At 30.2% G+C, this 24980-nt stretch overlaps 1 protein-coding gene across 4 annotated transcripts in view; it reads left to right on the forward strand.

Annotated features, from left to right (window-relative positions):
• LOC142320868 (proton-coupled zinc antiporter SLC30A2-like) overlaps positions 1–24587 on the forward strand; it is a 145725-nt gene extending 121138 nt beyond the window's left edge. For 3 of the 4 annotated variants that reach the window (XM_075358849.1, XM_075358865.1, XM_075358857.1), the window contains exons 7-10: positions 2873–3044; positions 11892–12000; positions 19204–19338; positions 23938–24587. In XM_075358849.1, the coding sequence (XP_075214964.1) occupies positions 2873–3044; positions 11892–12000; positions 19204–19338; positions 23938–24083 (562 nt within the window). In that variant the 3' untranslated portion in view covers positions 24084–24587. The remainder of the gene's footprint in view (positions 1–2872; positions 3045–11891; positions 12001–19203; positions 19339–23937) is intronic. The other variant, XM_075358871.1, reaches the window with a different exon arrangement.
• The last annotated feature ends 393 nt before the right edge of the window (positions 24588–24980 follow it).

Here is a 24980-nt window from a genome sequence, read left to right on the forward strand (position 1 = left end):
AGTTCCAAAAAACCATAAGCATCAGTTTTCCTGCGGATGGTTGGGTCTGGAACCTTTTTTTTGTAGGGTGAATTTGGATGTTTCCATTCCATACTCTGCCGTTTACTCTCCGGCTCGTAATGATGGATCCATGTTTCATCACCAATGATGATTCTGTCTTAGAATATCCCATTCGTTACTATAGCAATGTTTTTGGCAGATGTCCAAGCGCATTTGTTTATGCAACTGTGTGAGTTGTTTTGGGACCCATCTTGCACAGACTTTATGAAACCCAAGTCTGTTGTGGATGATTTCATAGGCAAACGATGTGCTACCTCATAAATAGTTACTCGTCTGTCTAAGAAAACCATGTCACGTGCACGCTCAAGTTTTCTTGATTTGTGGCGGTAAACGGTCGTCTGACTCCTTCGTTGTGTGTAACACTTGTGCGACCATTTTTGAACTTTTCAATCCATTCATAGGCACTCCGTTTTGGTAACACACTGTACCGAAAGTCTTCGATGAATTTCAGCCCCTAATACATCTTCCAACCACAAAAAACAAAAGGTGATCCAAAACGGATCACTGAACACTGATCTCTTCTTTGGTGCAAACAGAAAGCGGAGCAGCCATGGTTAATGGCAGGGCAGTGATAATGGAACTAACCTAGCAGCATCAAACCTGCACAGACATAACAATTAAACCATGCATGCGTCATCTACACAACACAACAGTACTACCAACATAAACAAAAATATAACTAAATTGCAGATAATAATTGGCTTACTCTCATAAAATCAAAATTGTTATTCAATTTTAATACCTCAGAGAAATAATAACAAACAACCTAAACAAAAAAACCTCAATCCAAATAAGAAGAAATAAACTAGTTAAAGACCAAAAATTAACCTGGTACACTTACAATAAAAATTGCCTATCAACGCAAAAATAAGGCAAAACATAGTTTTAAAACCAGAAGCCACTTATGCAGTAGAAACATTCTTCCACGTGAACGAACAATCAAAGACAGACAGACTCCTGAAAATCAAAAATTTGAAGAACCTCCATCAATAAAAAGTACCAGAAAGACGGGCAGTGGTGGATTATGCCCAATAAAGTCATGTACAAAGAGTTAGAACCACTGATATCATGCATAAGAGGAGACTAGGTAGGATTCTTTGGACATATGAGAATGCAAGATTCAAGACTTGTGAAACAGCTAGTACAGTACAATCTCAACTCAAAAAAACACCAAGACTAGATGCAGATAGATCAGAGAAATGAGAGAAGATCTGAAGGAAATCGAACTTACCACAGATAAGATAAATTTAAACAAGAAAATCAAAAACAAAAACACTCACAAGAGAAAAACCCACAACACAGACATTTTCAGCACTAGAAAGAGCACAAAGATGGTAATATTGTGATTTTCGATGTCAAAAAGATTTGTGGTTATTTAAGATACAAAAAGTATACTTTCACCAAGTTTCATCAAAATTAAATTATTTTTGTGGAAATTGAAAATAAAAAAAAGATTTTTCGCACTTTTCTTCGAAATTTTGAGGTTAAAAATAACCTCTACAAAAGTTGTAGGTTTTTGCATGACGTACAACTTTTGTTTTGGAAGGTTTTTTTCAACCCCCCAAAACACCCCTCCACCACCTCTGTTAACACATTTTTTTTACATTTATTATAAGTCCCTTTACCATTTTCACTTATAAAAGTCCAGGTAGCAATTTTTTTTCTCTAAGTGTAATTTGGTTGGAGTATAAGGCATTGTGTTTGGTGAAAGAATGTTGGTTTATTTTTTTCCTTTTTTGTTCTTAAGATTAAAGGCGGTGTATTTTTTGTCTTTGCTTTTTTTACTAGTAATAACAGTTGGAACCACATTGTAATTACAACAGCAACTCACCTCTGGTAAGTTACTATGTTTCGATAAAGAAAAATTTTCTAATAAAAATTTCCAATTATATAATAAATTATGTTAATTTTATTGTAAAAATAACAATTTTCATTTTGTGGATGTGTCTTCTTCTTTTTCTTGTAATAGCTGTCATATTGCTTTTTAGAGTTTATGGTACCATATTCTTTATTTTGGGCTCAGTAAATGCAACCTCTCTGATTATTCACCAATCAAAAAAAAAGAAAATTTGCCACTGGACAGATTGAAAAAAGTTATTTCTTCTCTTAGAGTATGTAAAATAAACAATTAGATTAACTAAAGAGCTTGAATCAGTTTTTACTTATTTATTGTTTAACAAAATGTTTACCTACTTTGTGATTTTTCTTAAAGTGTAGTGTTTGTACAGCTAATAGTTTTCATTAATCATCTTTGAAAATTGTAAAAAACAAAATTAACCCTTTAAACACGTCTAAACAGTTTAAAACCTATACAAGTGACATCCATTGGCTGTTTCCCTGTTTCATATCCACCTAATATGTTTAATTTTCTTCTGCCCAAAACTTTTATCAAATAACCCAAGTGTGTGTATAAATCAAAATTGTTTACAAAATTTCAAAAATATATTTTAGTTTTGTCTGCATTACTTAAAAATTTTAAAGTGGCAATATTTTAGTTATAATCCATATTTTTACCTACAAATCTGTGAAATTTTTCTACAATTTTTATTACAAAATTACTAATTGTTTTTATTAATTTTTGTATATTATTTGAAACTAAAATGTAATTTTCAAATGCAACCTTGCAATATGGTGAGCAAAGCTGAGTGATTGGTTGGATTTTTAGTTAGCTATTCATAATAATATATATTCACTTTCTACTCAGAAATTCCATTTATATTTGTATCCTTGAAACACCATAATCTGATTTTATTTTATTGGAATACTCACTGGACGTACATATTTTTTTAACTTTGTGACTGATATTTTACAGAATGGGATGTACACTTCATCAGCATGGACATCACCATCAAGCTCATGGTGAAGAAGGAGTAGAAACAGTAGGAAGAGAAAACATAAATGTGAGAGCAGCTTTTATTCATGTTGTTGGGGATTTTATCCAGAGCACTGGTGTCTTCATTGCTGCATTGCTTATATTCTTTAAGGTAATACAGCTCTTTCAATTTTAATTTGTTTACATAACACTAATGCTTAACTGATTTTTTTGTATGCAACAGTCCATCTTATTAGTTAGCATCTTAAAGATTATTTTAAGACGAATGAAATTTATTTATTGTCATCAGTACTTATTAACATTGTAAATTTATCACCTTTTTTGAAATGTTGATTTCTTTATCAGTAAAGAAAACAAGTATTAATTATTATATTAAACGCATTATATTTGTTATTTTATTTCACTTACATAATATAAATAATGAGAGGACTAATCATTAAAATATAGTAGACAAAGCTTGTTTGACTGGTTGACTTGAGACAAAAATCACTTCTGGTAATGCCATTTTCATTCAAAAAATCATTAGCATCCTATTCCAGATCTACTAGGGAAAGAAGAGTAAGTGGTTTTCTTGTTGCCTTCTTCACCAAGTTGAATATACTGTTGAACATCAATATGTTAAACCCATATAATCTTGGTAATATTCAGCCCTACAAATGATAGCTTAACTCAGCTTAAATTATAAATACTGGCTGCGTACTCAATATATTTTTTCTCTATGAAAATAACGCTTGACTGAGCAGCTTGTATCTCATGTATTTTACATGTGTTACAGCCATAAGTAAGAATGGGATAGACAGTGTAAAACAAGCCAAAATTTACCCCTTTCTATTACAAAACAGTGACATTTTCTATTATAAAACATACACTCTGTCTTCACCACATAGGATAATTTTTAATAATAAAATAAAGTAAAAATTTATTATCAAAAAAAATTGTTAAATTAACTTACATCTGCTCACTTTTTTATAAATATTCTTATACTATTATATCTCTAATAAAACTGCCCTATTACTTGTGCAAAATGTGGTTTCTGTTACAGATTAATAAACATCTTAAAATTTTAAAGTCTCCATAAAACTTTCTAAAAATAAAAGATTCTGCATCTTTTTTGTTCAGTGAAGTGTACACATAAATTTTTGCTAGTTAATGAAATAATCTAGATATTAGCTAAATTCCTATTTTAATTGAAAATAACAATTATTCTCTTATTTCTCGACTGTTCAATGGATTTATATAATATTTTATGATTGTGTATCTTAATTCTCTCATAAGCAATAGATGAAAATGTACTGTAAGAAAGTGTGGCAGGGTTTTTTTACTAATGATTATTTGCAATAAAATTGTAAATTTATTGTGGGTGACACAAAAACATTAGTATGTAGAAAACCTTTTGATCATTAGAGTAACTTTTTTATATGATGTGGAGAAAGTTAATTATAGTTTGTGAAGAGTCATAGAATTTGATCAACCCATTTCCGAGTTATTTTGAAATAACAAGATAAACAAATAGTTAGTTTGAGAATTATGAAAATAGCAGTTACCAAGTATTCCTTCCATTTACTATTTTTTTTGTAATTTTATCCTTTTTTTCGGTCATTTGACTAGTTTGATGCAGTTCTCCAAGATTCGTTATCTAGTGCCAGTAGTTTCATTTCTGTATACCCTCCTACATTCTACATCCCTAACAATTTGTTTTACATATTCCAAACATTGCCTGCCTGCACAATTTTTCCCTTCTACCTGTCCCTACAATATCAAAGCAACTATTCCAGGATGTCTTACTATGTGGCCAACAAGTCTGTCTCTTTTTTTAAGTATATTTTTCCAAATACTTCTTTCTTTATCAATTTGTCACAACACCTCTTTATTTGTCACTTTACCCACCCATCTGATTTTTAACATTCTCCTATAGCACCTTATTCCAAAAATTTTTCTTCTCAGGTACTACGATCTTCCTAGTTTTACTTCCATGTAAAGCTACGCTCCAAACATATATACTTTCAACAAAAATGTTTTCCTGACGTTTAAATTAATTTTTGATGTAACCAAATTGTATTTCTGACTGAAAGCTCATTTCAACTGTGTTATTTGGCATTTTGGTGTTATTTGGTAATTCGTCTTTCCAAATAACAGAATTCTTCTACCTCCATAATCTTTTTTTTCCTATTTTTATATTCAGTGGTCCATTTACATTATTTCTATTATACTTCATTAATTTTCTTTTGTTCTTGTTTATTTCCATGCGGTAGTTCTTGCATAGGACTTCATCCATGCCATTAATTGTTTCTTCTAAATCTTTTTTAGTCAGCTAGAATTACTATATCATCAGCAAGTCACAGCATCTTTATTTTTTTACCGTTACTGTTACTTTGGATCTCAATTGTTCTTTAACATCATTAACTGCTAGTTCTGTGTAAAGATTAAAAAGTAACAGGGATAGGGAACAGCCTTGTTGGACTCCATTTTTTATTACAGCTTCTTTCTTATGTTCTTTAATTATTACTGTTACAGTTTGGTTACTGTAAATGTTAGCAATAGTTTTTCTATTTCTGTATTTGAACCCTAATTTTTTTAAAATGCTGAACATATTATTCCAGTCTACATTATCGAATGCCCTTTCTAGGTTTATAAATGCCAAGTATGTTGGTTTGTTTTTCTTTAATCTTCCTTCTATTATTAATCTTAGGCCTAAAATTGCTTCCCTTGTCCCTATACTTTCCCTGAAACCAAATTGGTCTTTTAACACTTCTTCCACTCTCCTCTCAATTCTTCTGTACAGAATTCTAGTTATGATTTTTTATGTGTGAGTAGTTAAGCTAATTATTCTGTATGCTTCTCATTTATCTGCTCCTGCTTTCTTTGGTATCATGACAATAACACTCTTTTTTAAATCTGACAGAACTTCCCCTTTTTCATAAATATTACACATCGTTTGTACAATCTGTCTATCGCTTCCCCACCTGGAATGTTTAGTAATTCTGCAAGTATCCCATCTATCCCAGGAGCCTTTCTGCCATTCAAATCTTTTAATGCTCTCTTAAATTCAGATCTCAGTATTGTTTCTCCCCTTTCATCCTCTTCGACTTCCTCTTCTCCCTCTATAACCCCAGTTGCTAATTCATTTCCTCCGTATAACTCTTCAATATATTCCACTCATCTATCAACCTTTTCTTTCATATTATAAATCGGTGTACCATCCTTATTTAACACATTATTAGATTTTTATTTATGTACCATAAAATTTTCCTTAACTTCCCTGTATGCTCTGTCCATTTTACCAATGATCATGTCTCTTTCCACTTCTGAAGACTTTTCTTTAATCCACTCTTCTTTTGCTAGTTTGTCCTTGCGGTTTATAATATTTGTAATATAAAAACTTTTATTATTAGGTTATTTTTAATATCCTAATTTTTTTTTTTTGAAAGTATTGCAGTTTGAAATTACTTTTTTTAATTTACATCCACTATTTTTTTTTACTATGAAATATAATGGAATACATTTTGTAGTTAACCAGACCTGAATTAATGAAATAACTCTTAAACACAAAATGTTTTATACAGGTGTCCATAAAGTCTTCCCTGATTACAAAAAAAACTATATTACAGTTACATCTGTGCAGTTTGTGATTAAAGAAAGAAAAGATTATAAAGTTTTTTTTACCATGTCAATAAACTTCAACGTGTTGGCATGAATCAAGATTTCTTTGGTAATACTAGCAACAGCTTCAGTTATTCTCAATCTCATTGTGTCGAGATCAGGTTCAGGTGTTGCATAGACCCTGTCCTCCTTAACTTAACCCCGGAGAAAAATGTCTAAGGGAGTTATGTGTGTAATCATGGTGACCAGGGAGTGAGACCATCGCACCCAATCCATCTGCCATAAAATGATTCATTCAGAAAATCTTGAACTAGTAATCCCCAATGTGGTGGTGCACCATCCTGCTAGAAAATCACCCTAGGTTGCAAGTCATTTAGTTGAGGTATAGCAAAGTGTTGCAGCATATCCAGGTAAATGTTAGCTGTTATTGATTGCTCAATGAAAAAGAAGGGACCAATGGTTCTGTTGTGCATCACACATTCACTTTAGAGGAATCTCTAATCTTTTCTCTGGTAAAGTATGACTTTCCTGAGCTTCATATTTTCACATTAAGCCTGTTTATTTTCCCTGAGGTGTGGAAAGTAGCCTCGTCTGAAAAACACACACACTGCAAGTAGTGATTGTCATTATCAATCCATTGCAAAATCTGGGCGTCATCTGGCTGAAGATGATGCAATATTATGAACTTTACATGATTGCAACCATAGTTTCTTGTGTAAAATTTCATGCACTGTTGACCGGGGAATCTCTAGTTCACGAGATGCATGGTGAGTAGATTTTGAAGGCCTATATAGAAATGCTTGCTGCACATCCTCAACCTTCTCTTCACTACAGATGGCCACCCGTTCGCGGAAGGTTATCTACACTTCAACTCTGCTTAAACATTGCATACTATGCAACAATACTCTAGCTATCGGGTGCTGGTCGTCCATATTCCCTTCTAAAATTTCACTGCACAGTAATTTTTGATTTTGACTAATGATACCACAACACACATTGCGCTTTCCCCTGGATTTATGCCATTTTATTAAAAAATTGATCACAGTGCCCTCTACCTGCAACAAACCAATTTTTAAAAAAACTTGATAATTTTTTTTCTTTTGTCACAAACCAGACAGCTGTAACTGTAATAGTTTTTTTTTTTGTAATCATGGAAAAACTTTATGGACACTGTACAATTCAGCCCTGCTATTACACCATATCAATATACAACTTCCAGATAACAAATCATGTTAACTAGTAACACACCATCTTTAATAAAGATTGCTTTCAGAATTTTACTGGCAACATTTCTTGCCAATTTAAAAATTAATTGAAAGAATTTAGATGATGGCCTTTGAAAAACCCCTATTATTTTTCAGTATTTTTTATGAATTACTTAACAATCTAAAAGATCTTCTCGTCAAATTATTTTAAAAAATTAAGTATTTCCTTTCACAGAACAATATTACTAAATTGACAGGTTTTTAAGTATTTTTATTTAGATAAACCTGAATTATTTGTCTGTTGTTTATTTATATCTTTTTTATAAATTGCTTACAAAATTTTATTGGAAAACTTTTTCAGTTACTATAAATTACCAATCCTTAGAAATTATAAATTCAGTTAAATGAACTCTGAGACTTGGATAGAAATATCTGATTATTAGGAAAAGCATAATAGATTTTCTTATATAAGAAAAATTTTAGGAGGAATTCAGATTAATATATCATTCCAGACTAGGTTAATAATAACGATACTTTTGTTTAAACAGGAGGAACAGATAAAATGATGCAGAAAGATATAAAGTCAGTGGTATTATGAAAGGGAATAAATGGCTTAATTTAAAAGAGTAAATTTGTCCTGTACTAGATGTAGGAAAATTTCAGTTGATTACTAAAAAAAAATCACCAAATTTCTTAGATAAATTAAAATTAATTATTTAATTAATTAATTTAAAATTAAAATTTCAGTGTGATTAAGTGTTTTTTTCTTTCTTTTTTATTAATTAAAGAAATATTTTTATATAAACTTGTAGGTTGTACTGTTACTATTCCAGTGTTAATTTGTAAGAATCTATTCGTTATGTTTATTCATGAAAAAAGATAACAATCCAATAATAGATATATGTAGTTAAATATTCTAATGGAACATGTATTTGAAAGAAAAGTTTAAAATATGAATATACATTCACATTAACTACAATTAAATATAAATATGCAATCTTAAAAAAAAAAGGAATAGAAAATAATTTTAACATATATTTCTTTCTTGTAAATAATCCAATTTGAAAACTTTTGACAGAGATAAATTCTACTTGTTAAATAAATTTAAAATAATGATAAAAGTAGTTCAAGAAGCTTTTATTATTTACACTATTAATAATTATATATATGAGGACAATCAAATATCCTCAGCAAGGTATCTACAATGGTCTACAAATAGTACACCAGTCTATAGCATGGAAGGCATGCTAAGAGTACATGGAAGGCATGCCAGCAGCTCCTGCTGGCCAACTTATTAAAAAATTAAGAAGTATCTCCATTACTAATGTAGTAAAAATATTTTATGTAAAAAAAATTTATAAAATAAACAGAAAAAAAAAATTACGTTTAATTTTTAAAACTATCAAAAAAGTAGAAGTAACAGCAAATTAAAAAAAAAAAAACAACTGCTTTGTCCATTGTAATGAAGATTACATTATAATGCATCACTGATGAATTAAAAAAGTCTTATGTGGACATGACTTCCTTGTATGCCTATAAATTACATATACATATTTTTTGCTGCACTTCATTTAAACTTATTTAATTTGAAAGTGAGATACGATCTCCCAATTCTTTAGTAAAGTGGACAGTATGCAATTGCCAAAACATTAGTTTTTATTAACATCAAATATTTATACAATTATTAACTCAATAATCTTATGTGAAATATTAATAGTAAAATTCCCTTTATTACTCTGTCTATCTAATACTTTGTTTTTAAATTATTATGATGTAACCATCAACAAAACGAAAACAAAAACGATACAGGAAAAGGTTATTAAATGTTATAGTGATATTTATTATCACATAGACTGAAAGAAATGCATAAATTAAAAATATTATGTATTTATACAGGAGAAATGGATATCCAAGTAAGTGTTACCTATTAACGCATATCATATTTCATCATCATTATATATATATATATATATATATATATTTTTTTTTCATTGAAAATAAAAACAAAACTGAAAAAGCTAAATTACAGTGTAATGATCAATGTTTGTTCCACCATCAGTATATGGTATAGATATGGTTTTAAAGACACTGAATCATTGTCATTGTTGAAAGTATTTTTTGTAAACAAGAAATGATTTTTATTAAATCAGTATAAGGCACCTAAGATCCATATTACTGTATCTAAAAGGAAAAGACACAGGCTTCAGGACACATTTGAATCGTATTGCGTGTGTGAATAGTACATTGTTTACATGTCTTCATCGCAAAATATTAACACACAATATTCAATATACTCAAATAAAATGGCCTTAAAAATTTCCTTAGCATTTTATATTAGTTTATATATTAATTTCGTTTCATGTCGCTAGAGTAGATATGTGATGCAAGTAAGAATATGTTGGATCCGTAACCATGCACACTTTGGTTTGAATCAAACTTCATATACACATTTAATTTTTTTTTTTAAATTTAAATATATTGATTTATTAATAATATTAACCTCTGATTGTAAAAATTGTTGAATTAAAATTAAAAGTACATAAAATTTTATTTCACTAATAACTTTTGATTTTTTTTCATATTTTTTTTTGTATTGTTTTTATTGAATTATTTATTGTTAAAGATTTTTTTACAATCAGAGGTTAATAATTATTAATAAATCAGTAAATTTAAATTTAAAAAAAAAAATATGCATATGATGTTGGATTTGAACCAATGTGCCTTTCCCCTTTGTAAGATCCAAATATTACATTAATTAAAATTTATTTGGTTGTAACTCTGGAACCAATGAAAATAAGTACCATTTATGATATATCGTTGAAAAGCTCTTAACGAGGGCTTATTACTGCAGTTAAGAAAAAGTCCAAAATTCAAATATTTCAAAATTGAAACCCTGCTTTATTTAGAGTTCTGACTGTACACACATTTTGGCCCAGTCAATTGCAATCAAAAGGGGTTGCAATCTAGTTGTAACAACTAGATGTTACAACAGTCCTAAATATAAAATTTCAACATTCTATGGCTAATTGTTTTTGAGTTATGCAAGATACATATGTACATACAGACATCATGCCAAACTAGTCAAAATGGATATTTCTGTTGAAATCTAAAAACAAAACTTTTTTCAATTACCATACTTTCTTTACTTTGTACAAGGAAGTAAAATGAGAGCCAAATTACTTCATTTAATTAGCTGATGACTATCTTTTATACATCTTCCTTAACAGTATTATTTATTATTTTCCTAAAGTGTATGTTGCAGTCTGTTCAACCAGTAAACAATTAGCAACCTCCCCCCAGCCCAATGAGATTAGCATGTTAAATATGACATGCAAATGAGGTAGAGTCTTATGCAGATTTGTGTGGTAAATTGAACCCCAACCACCCAGCCTACTACTCCATTATTCACTGTCTAATATTCAAATATATATAAAAGCAACTAATGTTTACTAGGATTTGAACCTCAGATTATTTGATTTTGAAATTCAAATATTCTGTTAATCATCTGATTTTTACAATCAGCTGATAAACAACTGGTTTGCAATGAGTTAATTTAGGCTGGTCTATTGATTTGTTTTAAAATACTATACTAAAAACCTGAGTTACATTAAAATATCATTGACAGTTTTTTTATCATACACCTCATAGAATATTGTTGAGTCATAATTTAGTAATATTTGTAATTGATAATATATTAAGTGATCATCAGAGGGTTAATATTAATTGTAGACAAATAAAGGATTATTTTCTGCATTTTATACATTTATTTGTTCTTTGGAAATGCTCTTTTCAAAATGAAATCGGTAATTTTATTCTCTATTCTACAATGTTACGCCCAAAATATTTATTCAAATTTATCAACAAAAGCTGGAAAAAGTTAATTTACAAATATTCTTACTTAATATAAAAAAAGGAATGTCTACAATTACTAAGAAGAGTTTATCATGAAACAACTTCTTAGTTTATCAATGTGAATTTCATTTCTTGCAGATTCTGGGTTATTACGTTATATTAAAAATGACTTCTTTTAAAATTAAAAAAATGATAAAACATTTTGGAAAAATTATAAACATTGTATGTACGATGATTCTGTATAAGTTTATAGAGAGACCTGTTTTAGCTTTTTTGTTTATGAATAATCTTTGTGAATTTATTCACTTAACAGTTTTTTTTTATAATTGGAATTTTTTCAGGGCCCATCGTGGTATATTGTGGATCCCATCTGCACTTTCTTATTCTCTGTGTTAGTAATGATTACAACATTCTCTATACTCAAAGATACAATGCTTGTCTTAATGGAAGGTAATAATATTTTTATTTAAAAAAAAAATAAATGTGTTAATTCAGTACCCAACAACATACTGATTTAAATAGTAATTTGACCATCTTTTAATCATACTATTTTAGTTCATAGATATCAACATTTTGTAAGTGCCATTCAATCTGTAATATTAAGTATACCAAAATAACTCACATTATGGTGCTGCAATTAAATATTAATATTGTAAAAAAAATGTTCTAATTTTTAAAAGTAATATACTATAGTATTTTATTACAATTAAATAACAGTATTTTTTGTTAAAGTAATATATTTAGATGAAATATTAATTTAAAAATTAAATACTTAGTACATTATAGTATTTAACTATAATTAAATAATGGTATTGGTAAGTGTAAGCTGACCCTGATTTAAGCTGATCATTTAAGGTCGGTACCACAGTAGTCCACCCTACTACCCCTTCAGTGAAATACCTTGGGGTGTGGATAGACAAGAACACCATGTTCTAGAGGCATGTAGAAGAAGTGCTAGTCAAAGCAGTAAAAGCGGCTGCCACGATTGGTCAGAAAATGGTCCACATTGAAGTGGAGCATCTTATCTTGAGTGGTGCTCTTGAAAGTACTGTATGGACCCCCAGTATGGTCTATGGTGCTATAGAGGGGGAGAGCCTGTGTAGTTATTAGCAGGGTGCACAGGCCTGTCTTCCATGGGTACAAGACCATCTCAGGCGATGTCACCAGCTTAGTGGCAGAACTACTTGTGCGCCTGGATCTCCTCATTTGGAAAAGGGAGATAATGTACAGGAGAGTGGGTAAAGTGGATCCTGAGGCATCACTTGTCCACAGGTGGCAGGAGAGATGGGCTCAGTCGACGAAAGGTAGATGGACGTACAGACTAATCCCAGACTTCCAGAGATGGTTGTGCCGAAAACACAGAGAACCTAACAAGTATGAGTAAGATTAAGTATGGTATGAGTTAACTAAGTTCCTTACCAGTCATGAATGTTTCAAGGCTTACTTGTGCACACAGACGAAGAGACCCTCCATGGATTGAGACTACTGTGGGAAGGAGGACATCGCAGCATGCAGGAGAAAATTAGATGTGCCTACCCCAGAGAACATCATTGGGATTATGCTTCAGAATGAACAGTTGTGGCACATAGTGTGCATGATGCTGGATAAGATCATCTGAACTAAGTTGGCAGATGTCCAGGGGTGAATAACTTCTCTGAGTCTCCCTTTGGGCAGATTCCGAGCCCCAAGAGGTCGAAGTATAAAGGTATAAACAGGTTCCCAACAAGTTTGAGGTGTGGGGCCAGCAATGGAAGCACAGAGGGAGACAAGACACATAGGATGCTGTGATAATACCTTAACGTGGGCGCAGCACCCTATGCTATAGAGCGGGAGAGACCACACTATGGAGTCCCACACTACTGTGGGGTATGAGACCACATGGTGCCTACAAAAGGTTTCCCCTCCTTCAACCAAAAAAAAAAATTGTATTAATTTTGATTGATTTTATAGTATCACAAATCTTCTGTTTCATTCATTTATTTACTATTGATTTGGAAATTTTGGCCATCTTCTTTATGGTTGTTCGCTTCTTTTTCATTGATATTCATTTTTTCTGAATTTGTTTCTGAGTTTTGTTTTGTTTCTTATCAATATTTACCTCATTTCTTATTTTGCTAGTAATGACTTCTTGGAATTATTCCAATAGCAACCAGAGGAGAAGTGTATGGATGTGAATTTATTTCTCTTAGATTCATTTGTACATGTTGCATTTTCTTACAGTAATTCAGGTCTTCATTGCACTCATTAAACAGTTTTTGAAATAGCCATTAAAGTTTACATTTTTAATCATACTTTTAAAACATTACATTATTGCCTGGCATCTAAAAAACAACAGACTGGTGTTACTTTAGTCATCTAACATCTATTATTTGTTAATTGAGTTTTGAATTCTGCTGCATTTCTATTTGAGTTTAAACATTTTTTACTATAACTATTCATGATTTAGAATAAGTATTATTTATCTTACATAATGCTTAATTGTAGAATGAGATTACAATTGCATATTCCAATTCTTACCATCATTACAGGACAGGAGAGCAGTGCGTAATTTTAAAATGTTGAATGTTAATTAAAAATAATAAATATATTGTATGTTTATAACTCTCTTCAGAAAAACGTAATTGTTTAATATATACTAGCTGGTCTGGGCTCACTTTGCTAACCTGACCGTCTGGCCAGGGGGGGACAACATATTTTAAGAAAAGAAATATTAGTGCATAGAGAATATTTTTCTGAACATTTTGGTGTTTTTACATTCAAAATATGCGTAAGGAGTGAGTAGATGTAGAATTTAATAGTTTTTTCATAGAAATATAATGTTTAATGCTAGTCTTATTGATAACAGGGAATTGGCTTGGGGATGCTGAATTCTTTTTTTAGTCTTGCGTGTGATCGTGTGAGGGTGTGTTAATTGCCAATCCAATTGCTGCTATTGGTGCAGAGCAGACCATTTGACGCGCCGGCCAAATGGGTGTCAATGACTCTCTCCTACTAAATAATCTTTTTTTTTTTTTTTTACTGCTAAAAATTAAATAATAATCCCTTTTTTTTATTAATGAAATTAAATAAATAAAGTTAATAAATATTAATAATAAGTAAGAAAAAGTAATAATATAAAATATAAATAAAAATATTCTACACTTAGAAATTAAGTTAAATAATCTGTAAATTAATTGACAACCAACTGCTTCTAGCAGGAGAGAGTTGACTGAGAGATGAGTCTGAGAGAGTCACTGTGCAACCAACCGCCCAGTGCACCACAATTGGTCTGCTATGCACCAATAGCAGCTAAATCAGAAATGTGAGTACAAATAGCAAACAAACAAACCCATGCATGATCCTTTTTTAAAGAGAGTGAAACTTAATATATGAGGTAACCCATTAGTCCCAACATGAGAAAACTCACCATTACCTGGACATGAGTAAAAACTACCCTACCCTCATCAATACTTTCATATATAAACTCATTTTTTTTTTTTTGTATTATATTATGTTTATTTAAATTTCACTTTTTTGTTATTTTTTACAATTATTATTGTTAGCGATGGTATGGGGAGGGGGTGATCACACACAACAAATATCATTTTATACTTTTAAAGAAATAAGCTATTAAAAAAAGAAATTAACTTTGAAAATTATGTTTATTAAATTTATTTACATCTGTACACATTAATGTAATATATATGTTTATAAGTTTATAATAATATAAAAACAAATTATTGTTCTGTCACACATCTTACATAATTTTCGACTACACGCCAAATATTTATATTATATTTAGTCTCACTACTGCTTGGGACAGTTTCACACAATTTTCTTTTTTCGACATCACTCAGCGTTTGTCCATCATTATCTTTCTCAGTGTATATATAATATATTATATTAAAAGATAGTTTTTTCATGCATCTGTCAGGCATAAAAGCTTTATCCCATATTTCCTGCGTTTGTTTGATAAATACATTTTAAATTGGTATCTACCTCAAAAGGGAATTAGCATCTCATTTACTGTTGTGTAATTCCCCAAACAAAAAGCATTTTGACTGTTCTCTATTAGTATTGGAAAACTAAAGAAACTCCCGCTACTGGATCTAATTTTCTTCTTTCCTCTCTTGTAGCAGGGTCATCAAAATGGAGACAATATGATCAGTGCCTCCATTCGAACAAACGACATTGTAGCTCTAAATACAGGTGCCCAGTATTAATGGCAAACAATAAATATAGCTGTTCTCAGTCACTTTTAAAGATTGAAGTAAAAAGAAGCAACCCGAACAATGCTTTAATTTCAATTTCATTAGTGTCGGAATATTCTGGCCAATTTTTTTTTTTTTGTCTCAGACGTACAAAATAAAATTTGATATTTGTCTACAGAACAATCTCATCAACCATTACTTTGTCAAATAATAGTTCCCACACATCTAACATTTCAGGTTTTGGACCAATTGTTTTAGCATATGATTTTAGGCCTGGTGATTGAGTTATAATGTTGAGTGAGCCTGTCCTTTTTCTAAGATTAGACTCCGTTGAGCTCCAGCTGTAGCCATCTTTACCCAAATAAGTTAATGATGCCTCCTCTTCTGCTGGCTCTGTTGAAATTTTGGCATGTTGTGGAACAGTTTCAGGTAAAACATTCAGTAATAATGTAGAATCTTCTATATTGGCAGTTTTGCTATCATCTAAAGAAGAATTGCAATCATGTTCTGGAATGATTAAATTATCTTTTTAAAAATTAGATTCACTGTTGATGCTTCCTGTAGATTCTTCCTCAAATCTCTGAAAACATTTGCAGATTTTATGTTCGAAGTTGGGATTGTCTGATCGAAAGATTTCTTTTGATGCATTAGGTTTTTCCATTCTTAAATATCTGAAATAAATTACAAAAATGACAAAATACGTTTCACAAACATACAAAATTTGTATGAAATTTTGTTTGAAATTACAATTTGAATTCATAATTAGTATGAATTTATTAATTTTGTAAAATAAATAAATATATTCTATCATCAAATAATGATAATGAAAACACACCAATCCACATAAGTTAACAGAATCATAAGTAAACTTTTGTAAATATTTACAGTCTAATTCTACATATCAGATCTGTTTTACACAAAATTACACATTTCTGAGAATTTCACGTAATAACTCTAAATATAATAGTAGAATAAAAATAAATTACATACCAAAAAAAAAAACAAGTGATGTTATCCACAACAAGGGTAAAATTTACCTTCATTAAACTCTAGGCAACCCTGACAAAGGGTAATTTTTACCTTCACTATACTCACAGCAACCCTGATAAGAGTAAATTATACTTACTATTTTTTTTAAATTATAAAAATTCACTACTTGATGCAAGCAATAAACAAATTTTACTAGCTGTTCATTGAAATACTAGATGGTATTGAACATTTGAAGGATCTGCATGAACCGTTAAGCCCAGGTATAAGCCTTTATAGAGATGGTATGGGTAACTTTTACCCTTGTTGGAGCTAGAGGGATAATGTCACTTGTGGTATCATGATAAAATATTTGTTGCTAACATATTGAGAAATGATGTCATCAAAATAAATATCTCCAGAGTAAGGGTTTTATCTGTCGGAATATTAATTAAATGTGATATAGTTTCTATTAAATTAAATAAATTCAAAATTAAATAAAAAGGATTTAATATCTTATTTTTATGCTATGTTGATAGAATATTAAGTGAGTTAGTTTCAATTGAGTAAGTGAATATTGGCATGAGCAATTCTCCCTTCTCAAAAATAAAGTTTTAGTATATATTTAATTATATTTAAAACCGTTAAACTAAAATTTGTTAAAGTTAAAATTATTATATATTATTTTATATTGTTTTGAGTATGTACTACTATACTACTATCAACTCTATTTTTATATTGTATATTCTTATAATACATGCAAGTATGCTGCTTACCTAAAGAACATTTGTATCTCTGAGTTGAATTAAATAAATGTGTTCATTTTTCAAACATTGCAATTTTACCTAGATCACCTGACCTCATATGGGAAGATACCCACCATGTGACAGTTGCGATTGCCTCAACACCCCCTCCATACCTAGCCCTTATGGGCTTTATCGGAGGTCATCTTGAAAACCTTGGCAAAAGGCATCTCTTAGCCTTCTTCTTGTCACAAGTCAGGATGCCACCGATGTGAATGCCACATGTGATATTCCTTTTGATGTACTGCAATCCCTAAAAAACAACAAAACACATCTTACTTTAGTCTCAAACAAGACTGAGTAAACAAAATAAGGAAAGAAACTGAAATCTACTACCTACCTGAAGGTAAAAGAAGTGAGTTCCAGTATTTTGTCTATAGTAAATCTATACTAGCTATAGTAACATAATTAATAGTAACACTATTATCATTTTAGATATCATAAGTGTTTTTTTTTTGTGAAAGTCTTATCTATTTTAAACATTTTTAACCAATTAAGACTTTCCTCTAAGAATTCAAATAATAAAAAACGTAAATACCATCATAATGTTCATAATAAATTATTAATTACCATATAAGCCACATTTTGTTTAATTATTAATATGTAAATGATTTTAGTATATCAATACAGATTGGCAAAATATTACTACTTTACAGTGAATTTGTGTTTGAAAATGTGTCCAGTTTCTCCAGTATAGAATTCCAGAAGTGTATGCAGCCGGAATGGGTTAATTTTAATGCTTTATTTATAATGAATCTTAGAGTATTTTTTAAACATATTAATTTGTAAAATATGTACTTGGCACATCAAGAAAATGTTTACTGAGGTCATTGATTTTGTTTTATCAGCCAAGGTGTGAAAAAAGAACAGCCTAGCACCACAATCTGGAAAACTTAATTAAGTATTTTTATCTTAATTTTCACCCATTTCATACTCATAATTTTCACTTAGATCAAAAAGTAAAAATCTCCTCTAATGTTCACGCATACAAAGAAATCAAGATATGAGGCTTAAAGGAAGCTTCTCAGTCTTGAGAGGCTATGATTCCCTCAAAGGGGATTGGGCTTTACCTGATAGACATTACTGCCGCTCAGCTTATTACTAAGATGGTCTGCAGGGACCCCATTCCAGATATCAAGAATGCTCTCTGGCTGTTAAGGTCCTGGCATCATCAGGATGGAGAACTTAGCAGGGTCAGATCTGCATCTACAGAACTTATTGTTGGATGAATGCATCATTGACTGGCCAAACACATTTAAGAGTTTTGTATCATTGCCTTGTAATTATTGTTCTGTGCAAGGATAACAAAAGGGCAAGATAGTGAGAAAGTAAAATCTACCATCAGGATAGTTTAGATCTACAGGATCGAAGATACATTCTCCACTGAAGGGGCTGATTAGATAAAAGAGAATGATTCAGGGCATTGGTTGAACAAGATCACATCAGCTTCACACTGTTCTGAACTTCTGAATCGGAAAATGCATTCTTGACCTACGTACTGTTCACTATCTTTAGGAATATATGAGAAAAATCACACTATATTATTGCTGTACCTTTTTTTATTAGTTTCTATTTCTTAGCATTATTATTATTATTTTTATTGTTATTGTTAATTGTTTGTGTGTATGTGTGTGTGAAAGAGTGATAGTTTAAGACAACATTTATATTTTAATTTTTGTTATATTTTTTATTAGGTATGCCAAGAGGAGTAGAATATGGTGAAGTGTTAGATACTTTACTTAGCATTGAACATGTTGTTAGAGTACATAATCTAAGAATTTGGGCACTAAGTTTAGATAAAACAGCATTAGCTGCACATATTGTTATAAGTAAGTTAAATATCTGCTTTTTGATACTTTTCCTTGTAAATATACTTTCATTTATTTATGTAAGTGTTCAGAAATTTGTCACCAATATCCTTGTTGCTGTAGAATCATATGGAGGTACAGACTACTTAGAAAATGTGAGAGTTCATTGACTCAGTGTGTATGTGTGCATATGCCAATTTTCTTGTTGAACAAGAAACATTTGTTATATTCTATGTTGATAGATCCATGATCTTGAGAGATTGGTAGATGAGGAACTTTTTCTGAACTTTAACTGATGTTTTATTGTCTTTGAAACTGATGAGCTATCCTCACCATCACTTCATTTTTACCTTGCACTTCACAAATTACCTTAATACTTCACCTCACTTCAGATGGTGAATTTCTACAACACTGAACTCTTTTGAACCAGTTATTAGATGAATGCATCATTGACTGGCCAAATGAACGCCTACATCATTGCCATGTAATTATTAATTTTGACCACCACTGATTGGTGGGTAGAGTTTATTTTGTTTAAATATTATAATTTATAGAATTTAGATATACAGTTTTCTTGAAATTTACTAGTATGTTAGGAATGATTATTAAGAGAGAATTTTTTGTACTCATGCAATGCACACTGACAATGCAATTATAGAAAAATTAATATCTATTCTCACAGTTCGATGTTAAAAACTGATCCAAACTTACAAGGTTCATTAAAAAAATCCCTAGTGTCCAAGAAATTTAATTGATGTGTTTACTACCATCTCTATCAAGTAGACTGGTCAAATGAAACCTAACATATCATATTCCATTGCAAGCTTCTTTGTTGGTTGTACAATTTTTATTCTGTGACCATTTAAGCAAGTAATTTTTACAGTGAGTAATTTACACTAACTTTAAATTTTCCGTTGAAAGTTAGAAAAATGTTTATGTAAACATAAACCTTTAATGCACCCATATGGTGATAAGTGTAAACCTTACTCAGTGGTTTATTTAATTTAAAAAATGGATATGAATTAGTTGATAATGATCCATGATTAAGAAGACCATCAACATCAATTCTGCGCATTTCAACTGAAGATATAGTAGATTTGGCATCTGTGCAACCTTTTCCTTGAGCAGTCACAGTTGATCTTAATAATGATTTCAAGAGTTCTACATTAATTTTGACCGAAAAGTCTAAGTTTATAAGTTATAAAGACTGATAAAAATTTTCTTTAATTTGTTTTTTATCTGATTTCTCTATGATTGTGTTAGAATTATAATAGAATAGAAATTACAGTCTGACATTTTCCATTAACTTTCAGATTTTTTGTGCCTAAAAAATGTTAATTTTTAAATGTAAAAAAGTAAAACCAAATGATGTCATTATAGGTTCATAGTATTTACTTTAATACTACCTTAGCTTTTTCTAGCTGAAGTTTGTTTAAAAGAAATTATTTTTTAAAATATGCCTTTTATCTTACTAAATGGGAATCTTATCATTGCTTATTTTGTCTCTCTTACACCAGAGAGAAACAGACAATTAAATAGCCTTTATTTTACATTTTCTACTGTTTATTAATTACTTGTAATTAATATTTATCTTTGGCAATATAAACATTTAATTCATGTAATAATGTTTGCCTATAATATTAAATTAATTTTAGTTAGGTTAATTACTGAAGACACTTTGAAGGATTTCAATCAAAATTACATGAATATAATTTTTTCATGCAAAATTATAATACAATAACAATATAGAATTTTTTTCAGATATAAATATTTTTGACTGTATTTTTATAAATAAACAACATCCTTTTGTGAAAACTATGTATGTTCTGTATACACTTTAAATATGTTTCTATGAATTAAAAAAGTAAAATAATTTTACACATTTATGTACAATATTATTCTTTGTTTTCTTGGATTCAAGTACCAATAAATTTAATCTAAATGCTATCAACTTTATTTTAAAAGTTGTTTTTTAGGTGGCTTTTTTTATAAATCTTTACTCTAAATTTTTTTAAATATAATAAAGAAGAATGAAGAGTGGTATTTCTAAACATTGTATCTCAGTCAATTGTTATTGTACAGCCACAGATATAACTAAATTTAAAAAATTCTTTCTTGATAATTTTTTATAATATACCTTTCCCCTCCCCCAAAACTATCACTACCATGCTGCAAACTAATTAATCCCTGACAGAATAAGTAAAAATGAACACTTATGCTCATTTTAATCACTCTATTGTAAGGTTAGCAAATAAATATGAGGGCCATTCAGATATAAACTGGGATTTGTTTAAATAGCTTTATTGATATTAGATAAATTACAAATAAATTACCTTATTTTTCTGCATAGTTTCCTTCAGCAGATAGGTAGCTTCCTGATCCCGTCATCAAAAGAAAACAAGATGGCTCCCCCAACAACCAATTGTGCCCATAATGTTTGACTGCGGCATCGTCATCAAATCTTTCTTCTCCTAAAGCTTCTGTACCAAACCAAACATGTGGAAATCACAGTCTGGATTGTATAGTGGGTGTTCCAGAGGTGTCTAATGAATTTTAGCAAGTTTTGTGATGAGTCTGAGCTGTGTATGAGGCCATGTTTTGTCGTGGAGAACGAAGACATTACAATTTGGTTGCTGGCGTCGTTTGTTGTGATAAGCAGCCCTGATATCATGTAGCAATTGGCAGTAGTGTGCTGCACTTAACCTTTCTTCGTTCATGCAGGAACTCAATCAGCAGCTCAGCAAATACAGTTCCCAAAATTTTCCCGGCTGACAATCATTTCTTGGTCTTTATCAGTGCTCCCTCCCGACTTTTCCACCACCCAGTACTTCTTTTTGTTTTCCAGGGTGTAGTGATAGACATAAGTTATGTCGCAGATTACAGTACGGTCCAAAAATGCCTTTCCTCCTTCAAAGCAATATAAAAGCCACTGACTGATATCTTTCTAAATATTTCTCTGTGTCTCAGTGAGAAGATTTAGAACTTACATCACAGACACTTTGCTGTATCCAAGCGTATCTGATAAACCCACCAGGTTAGTCTAGTGGTGAACTCATCATCTCAAATCAGTTGATTTCAAAGTCAAGAGTTTTAAGGTTCAAATCCTGGTAAAGGCACAGTTACTTTTATACAGATCTGAATACTTGATCATGAATACCAGTGTTCTATGGTGGCTGGGTTTCAATTATACACACATTTCAGGAATGGTCAACCTGGAACTGTACAAAACTACATTTCATTTACATTCATACATATCATGCTCTGAAGTAATACTTTACTATGGTTCAGAAGGCTAGACAGAAAAAGAAAGAAAGAGTGAGTGACAACATTGTATTCATACTCCCAACTCTTATGTCCATCTCTGATGTAGTTTCAGCTATGGTTATGCAGCAGTCATCTTCCACAAGATCATGAACAGCTTAAATGTTGTCAATATTAACTCTGGTTTGCAGTCTACACTTGTTACTTTCTTTTTCCACTCCATCACAACCAGTTAATCTTTTGGCTCAATCAAACACTTGAGTTTTTGACAGGGTAATATCTCTTAACTGTCCCCGGAGTCAAGTCAAAATTTCAGAGGATTTGACTCCTTCAATGCCAAGAAATCATATAATTCATTGCACAACGGGTAGTGGTACCTTGTGTTCAGACATTCTGCTTATGATTTGGGAACATGATCTTAAGGCATGGCTAGCCAGTTGCTCCTTTCCACACATATCCAACTAACTACCCACAGCACCACACCACATTCACTGTTCTTCCTCAGTTCAAATGGCAAAATTCCAATTTATATTTGAATGATCCTCATATTATAAGTTTTAAACAAAAAAAAGGGTTTAAAATAGCTGCTTTTAGTGTCTCACTATTTGTATTAAGTTATTATTATTTTTTTATTAATTTTTCTTATTAAGTTATTACTATTTTTTTTTTAAAGTTATTTAAATTTTATTGGACAAGTTATAAAAACAACTATACTTTTAATTTTTTTAAAAATCTTTTATTGTAATCTTTTAATTTATTTAAATGAATAGTTAATTACGAATTAATATAAGAATAGCTGGTTTATGGGTTTGAAATTGTGTTATGGATTCTTAAAGATATTGAGAATCTATCTCAAGTGACATTTCCATTGCTACTTTGATTCCATATAAACTTCCTCTTGTTCTATATTGTTTTTTAACAAGAAAAAAAAATGTTAACAGGATTTTCCCCTCAACTTCCTTCCCTGAACCAAACATACTATTGCTTATCAGCCAAACCTTTTAAAATGCAGAATATGTTCAGCTCTAAAAGTGACATCTGATTAAGTGCTTCTTGTACCTGGTGTTTTGCAGTAAGAAACACTAAGATAAATAAGACTTAGAAAGAAAGATAATCTTTCTGTCATCAAACACTGCATTATATTCAATGCCTGTATTTTCTAATAGAGATAATAAACACAGAAACATGAAAAATGATAACAGTGTTTTTTTACAAATTTTTTTAGTTGAGGTTTTAATGTAAATAATTGTGATCATCCACAGTCTGATTTTATTTATTAGTTAAATCTGTTATAACCTTTTTTTCATAATACATAAGTTGTTCTGTGATTGTATTTTTAATTGGGCATGATTTTTACAGGTTCGAATGTCAGCACAGATGAAATATTGAAAATTGCTTCAAAGAAAATTCATGCTAAGTATAACTTCTTTGAGATGACTCTTCAGATTGAATACTTTCAAGCCAATATGGCAGATTGTAAGCAGTGTCGGGATCCAGAAAATTAATGTTTGGTTTTGTTTAATGGACTGTCTAGGAGCAGTTTGGTTTGTATATTTATGTACTGAAATAAAATGTATTTCATTTTATAATGAGATCACATTCGTATTATATAAGTTAGCTAACACAATGCAGTGAAATGTCTGGCAGCTTTTTCAGAGAAGAGAATTTTGTTATAATTATTTATTACATCAAAGCAGAAGATATTAAGTTAGATTATATAATTGAACATAATTCAGTTTTTATAGTTACTATATTTCCTACGTTAACAAATACAAAAGTATTTACTGCCATATGTTGTATAGAGTTATTTTTCCTCTACTTATTGTATTGTAGCTATATAGGAAAACATTGTTAATAAAATAGGATTAATTCTGTAATAAAAATGTTATTATACTAAAATGTAAATTTTCTAAATAATGCTCTTTACCAAAAGGTTTTTATACTTATGTAAATAGTGTGCTTTTATATTTAAAAGATGTATTTATTTGTGGTTTCCATTCAGTCAATAAAGTAAATATTTTATTGCTCATAAAATTATTAATTGATTATTATTAACCTATGGATCGTTTACTTTCAAAATTTATCTCCATTCACAGAAGTGTCTCTTTTTTTAGATCTTACATCTTTATATTTAAAGGTTAATTCTACAATTATTCCATAGAAAAATTGTTTAATTAAACAACTCATTCAGTTCATTCTGAACTGAATAATTACCCATTTCATTCTGTCCATCTTTTCTTTAAGTAAAATAAGCAATAAACCAAAGAAATTACATATAGTGTATATTTTTAATCGGCAGTTAATGTTAATGCAGTAGAACATAAAGCTGACAGTTAATCCTTTGAAGTAGATGCTTCTAGACTTTTGTTTTATATATCATTTTTTATTTTATGTCACAGGAG

The sequence above is a fragment of the Lycorma delicatula genome, chromosome 1 (assembly GCF_047948215.1).
Source record: "Lycorma delicatula isolate Av1 chromosome 1, ASM4794821v1, whole genome shotgun sequence".
NCBI classification, from domain to species: domain Eukaryota; kingdom Metazoa; phylum Arthropoda; class Insecta; order Hemiptera; family Fulgoridae; genus Lycorma; species Lycorma delicatula.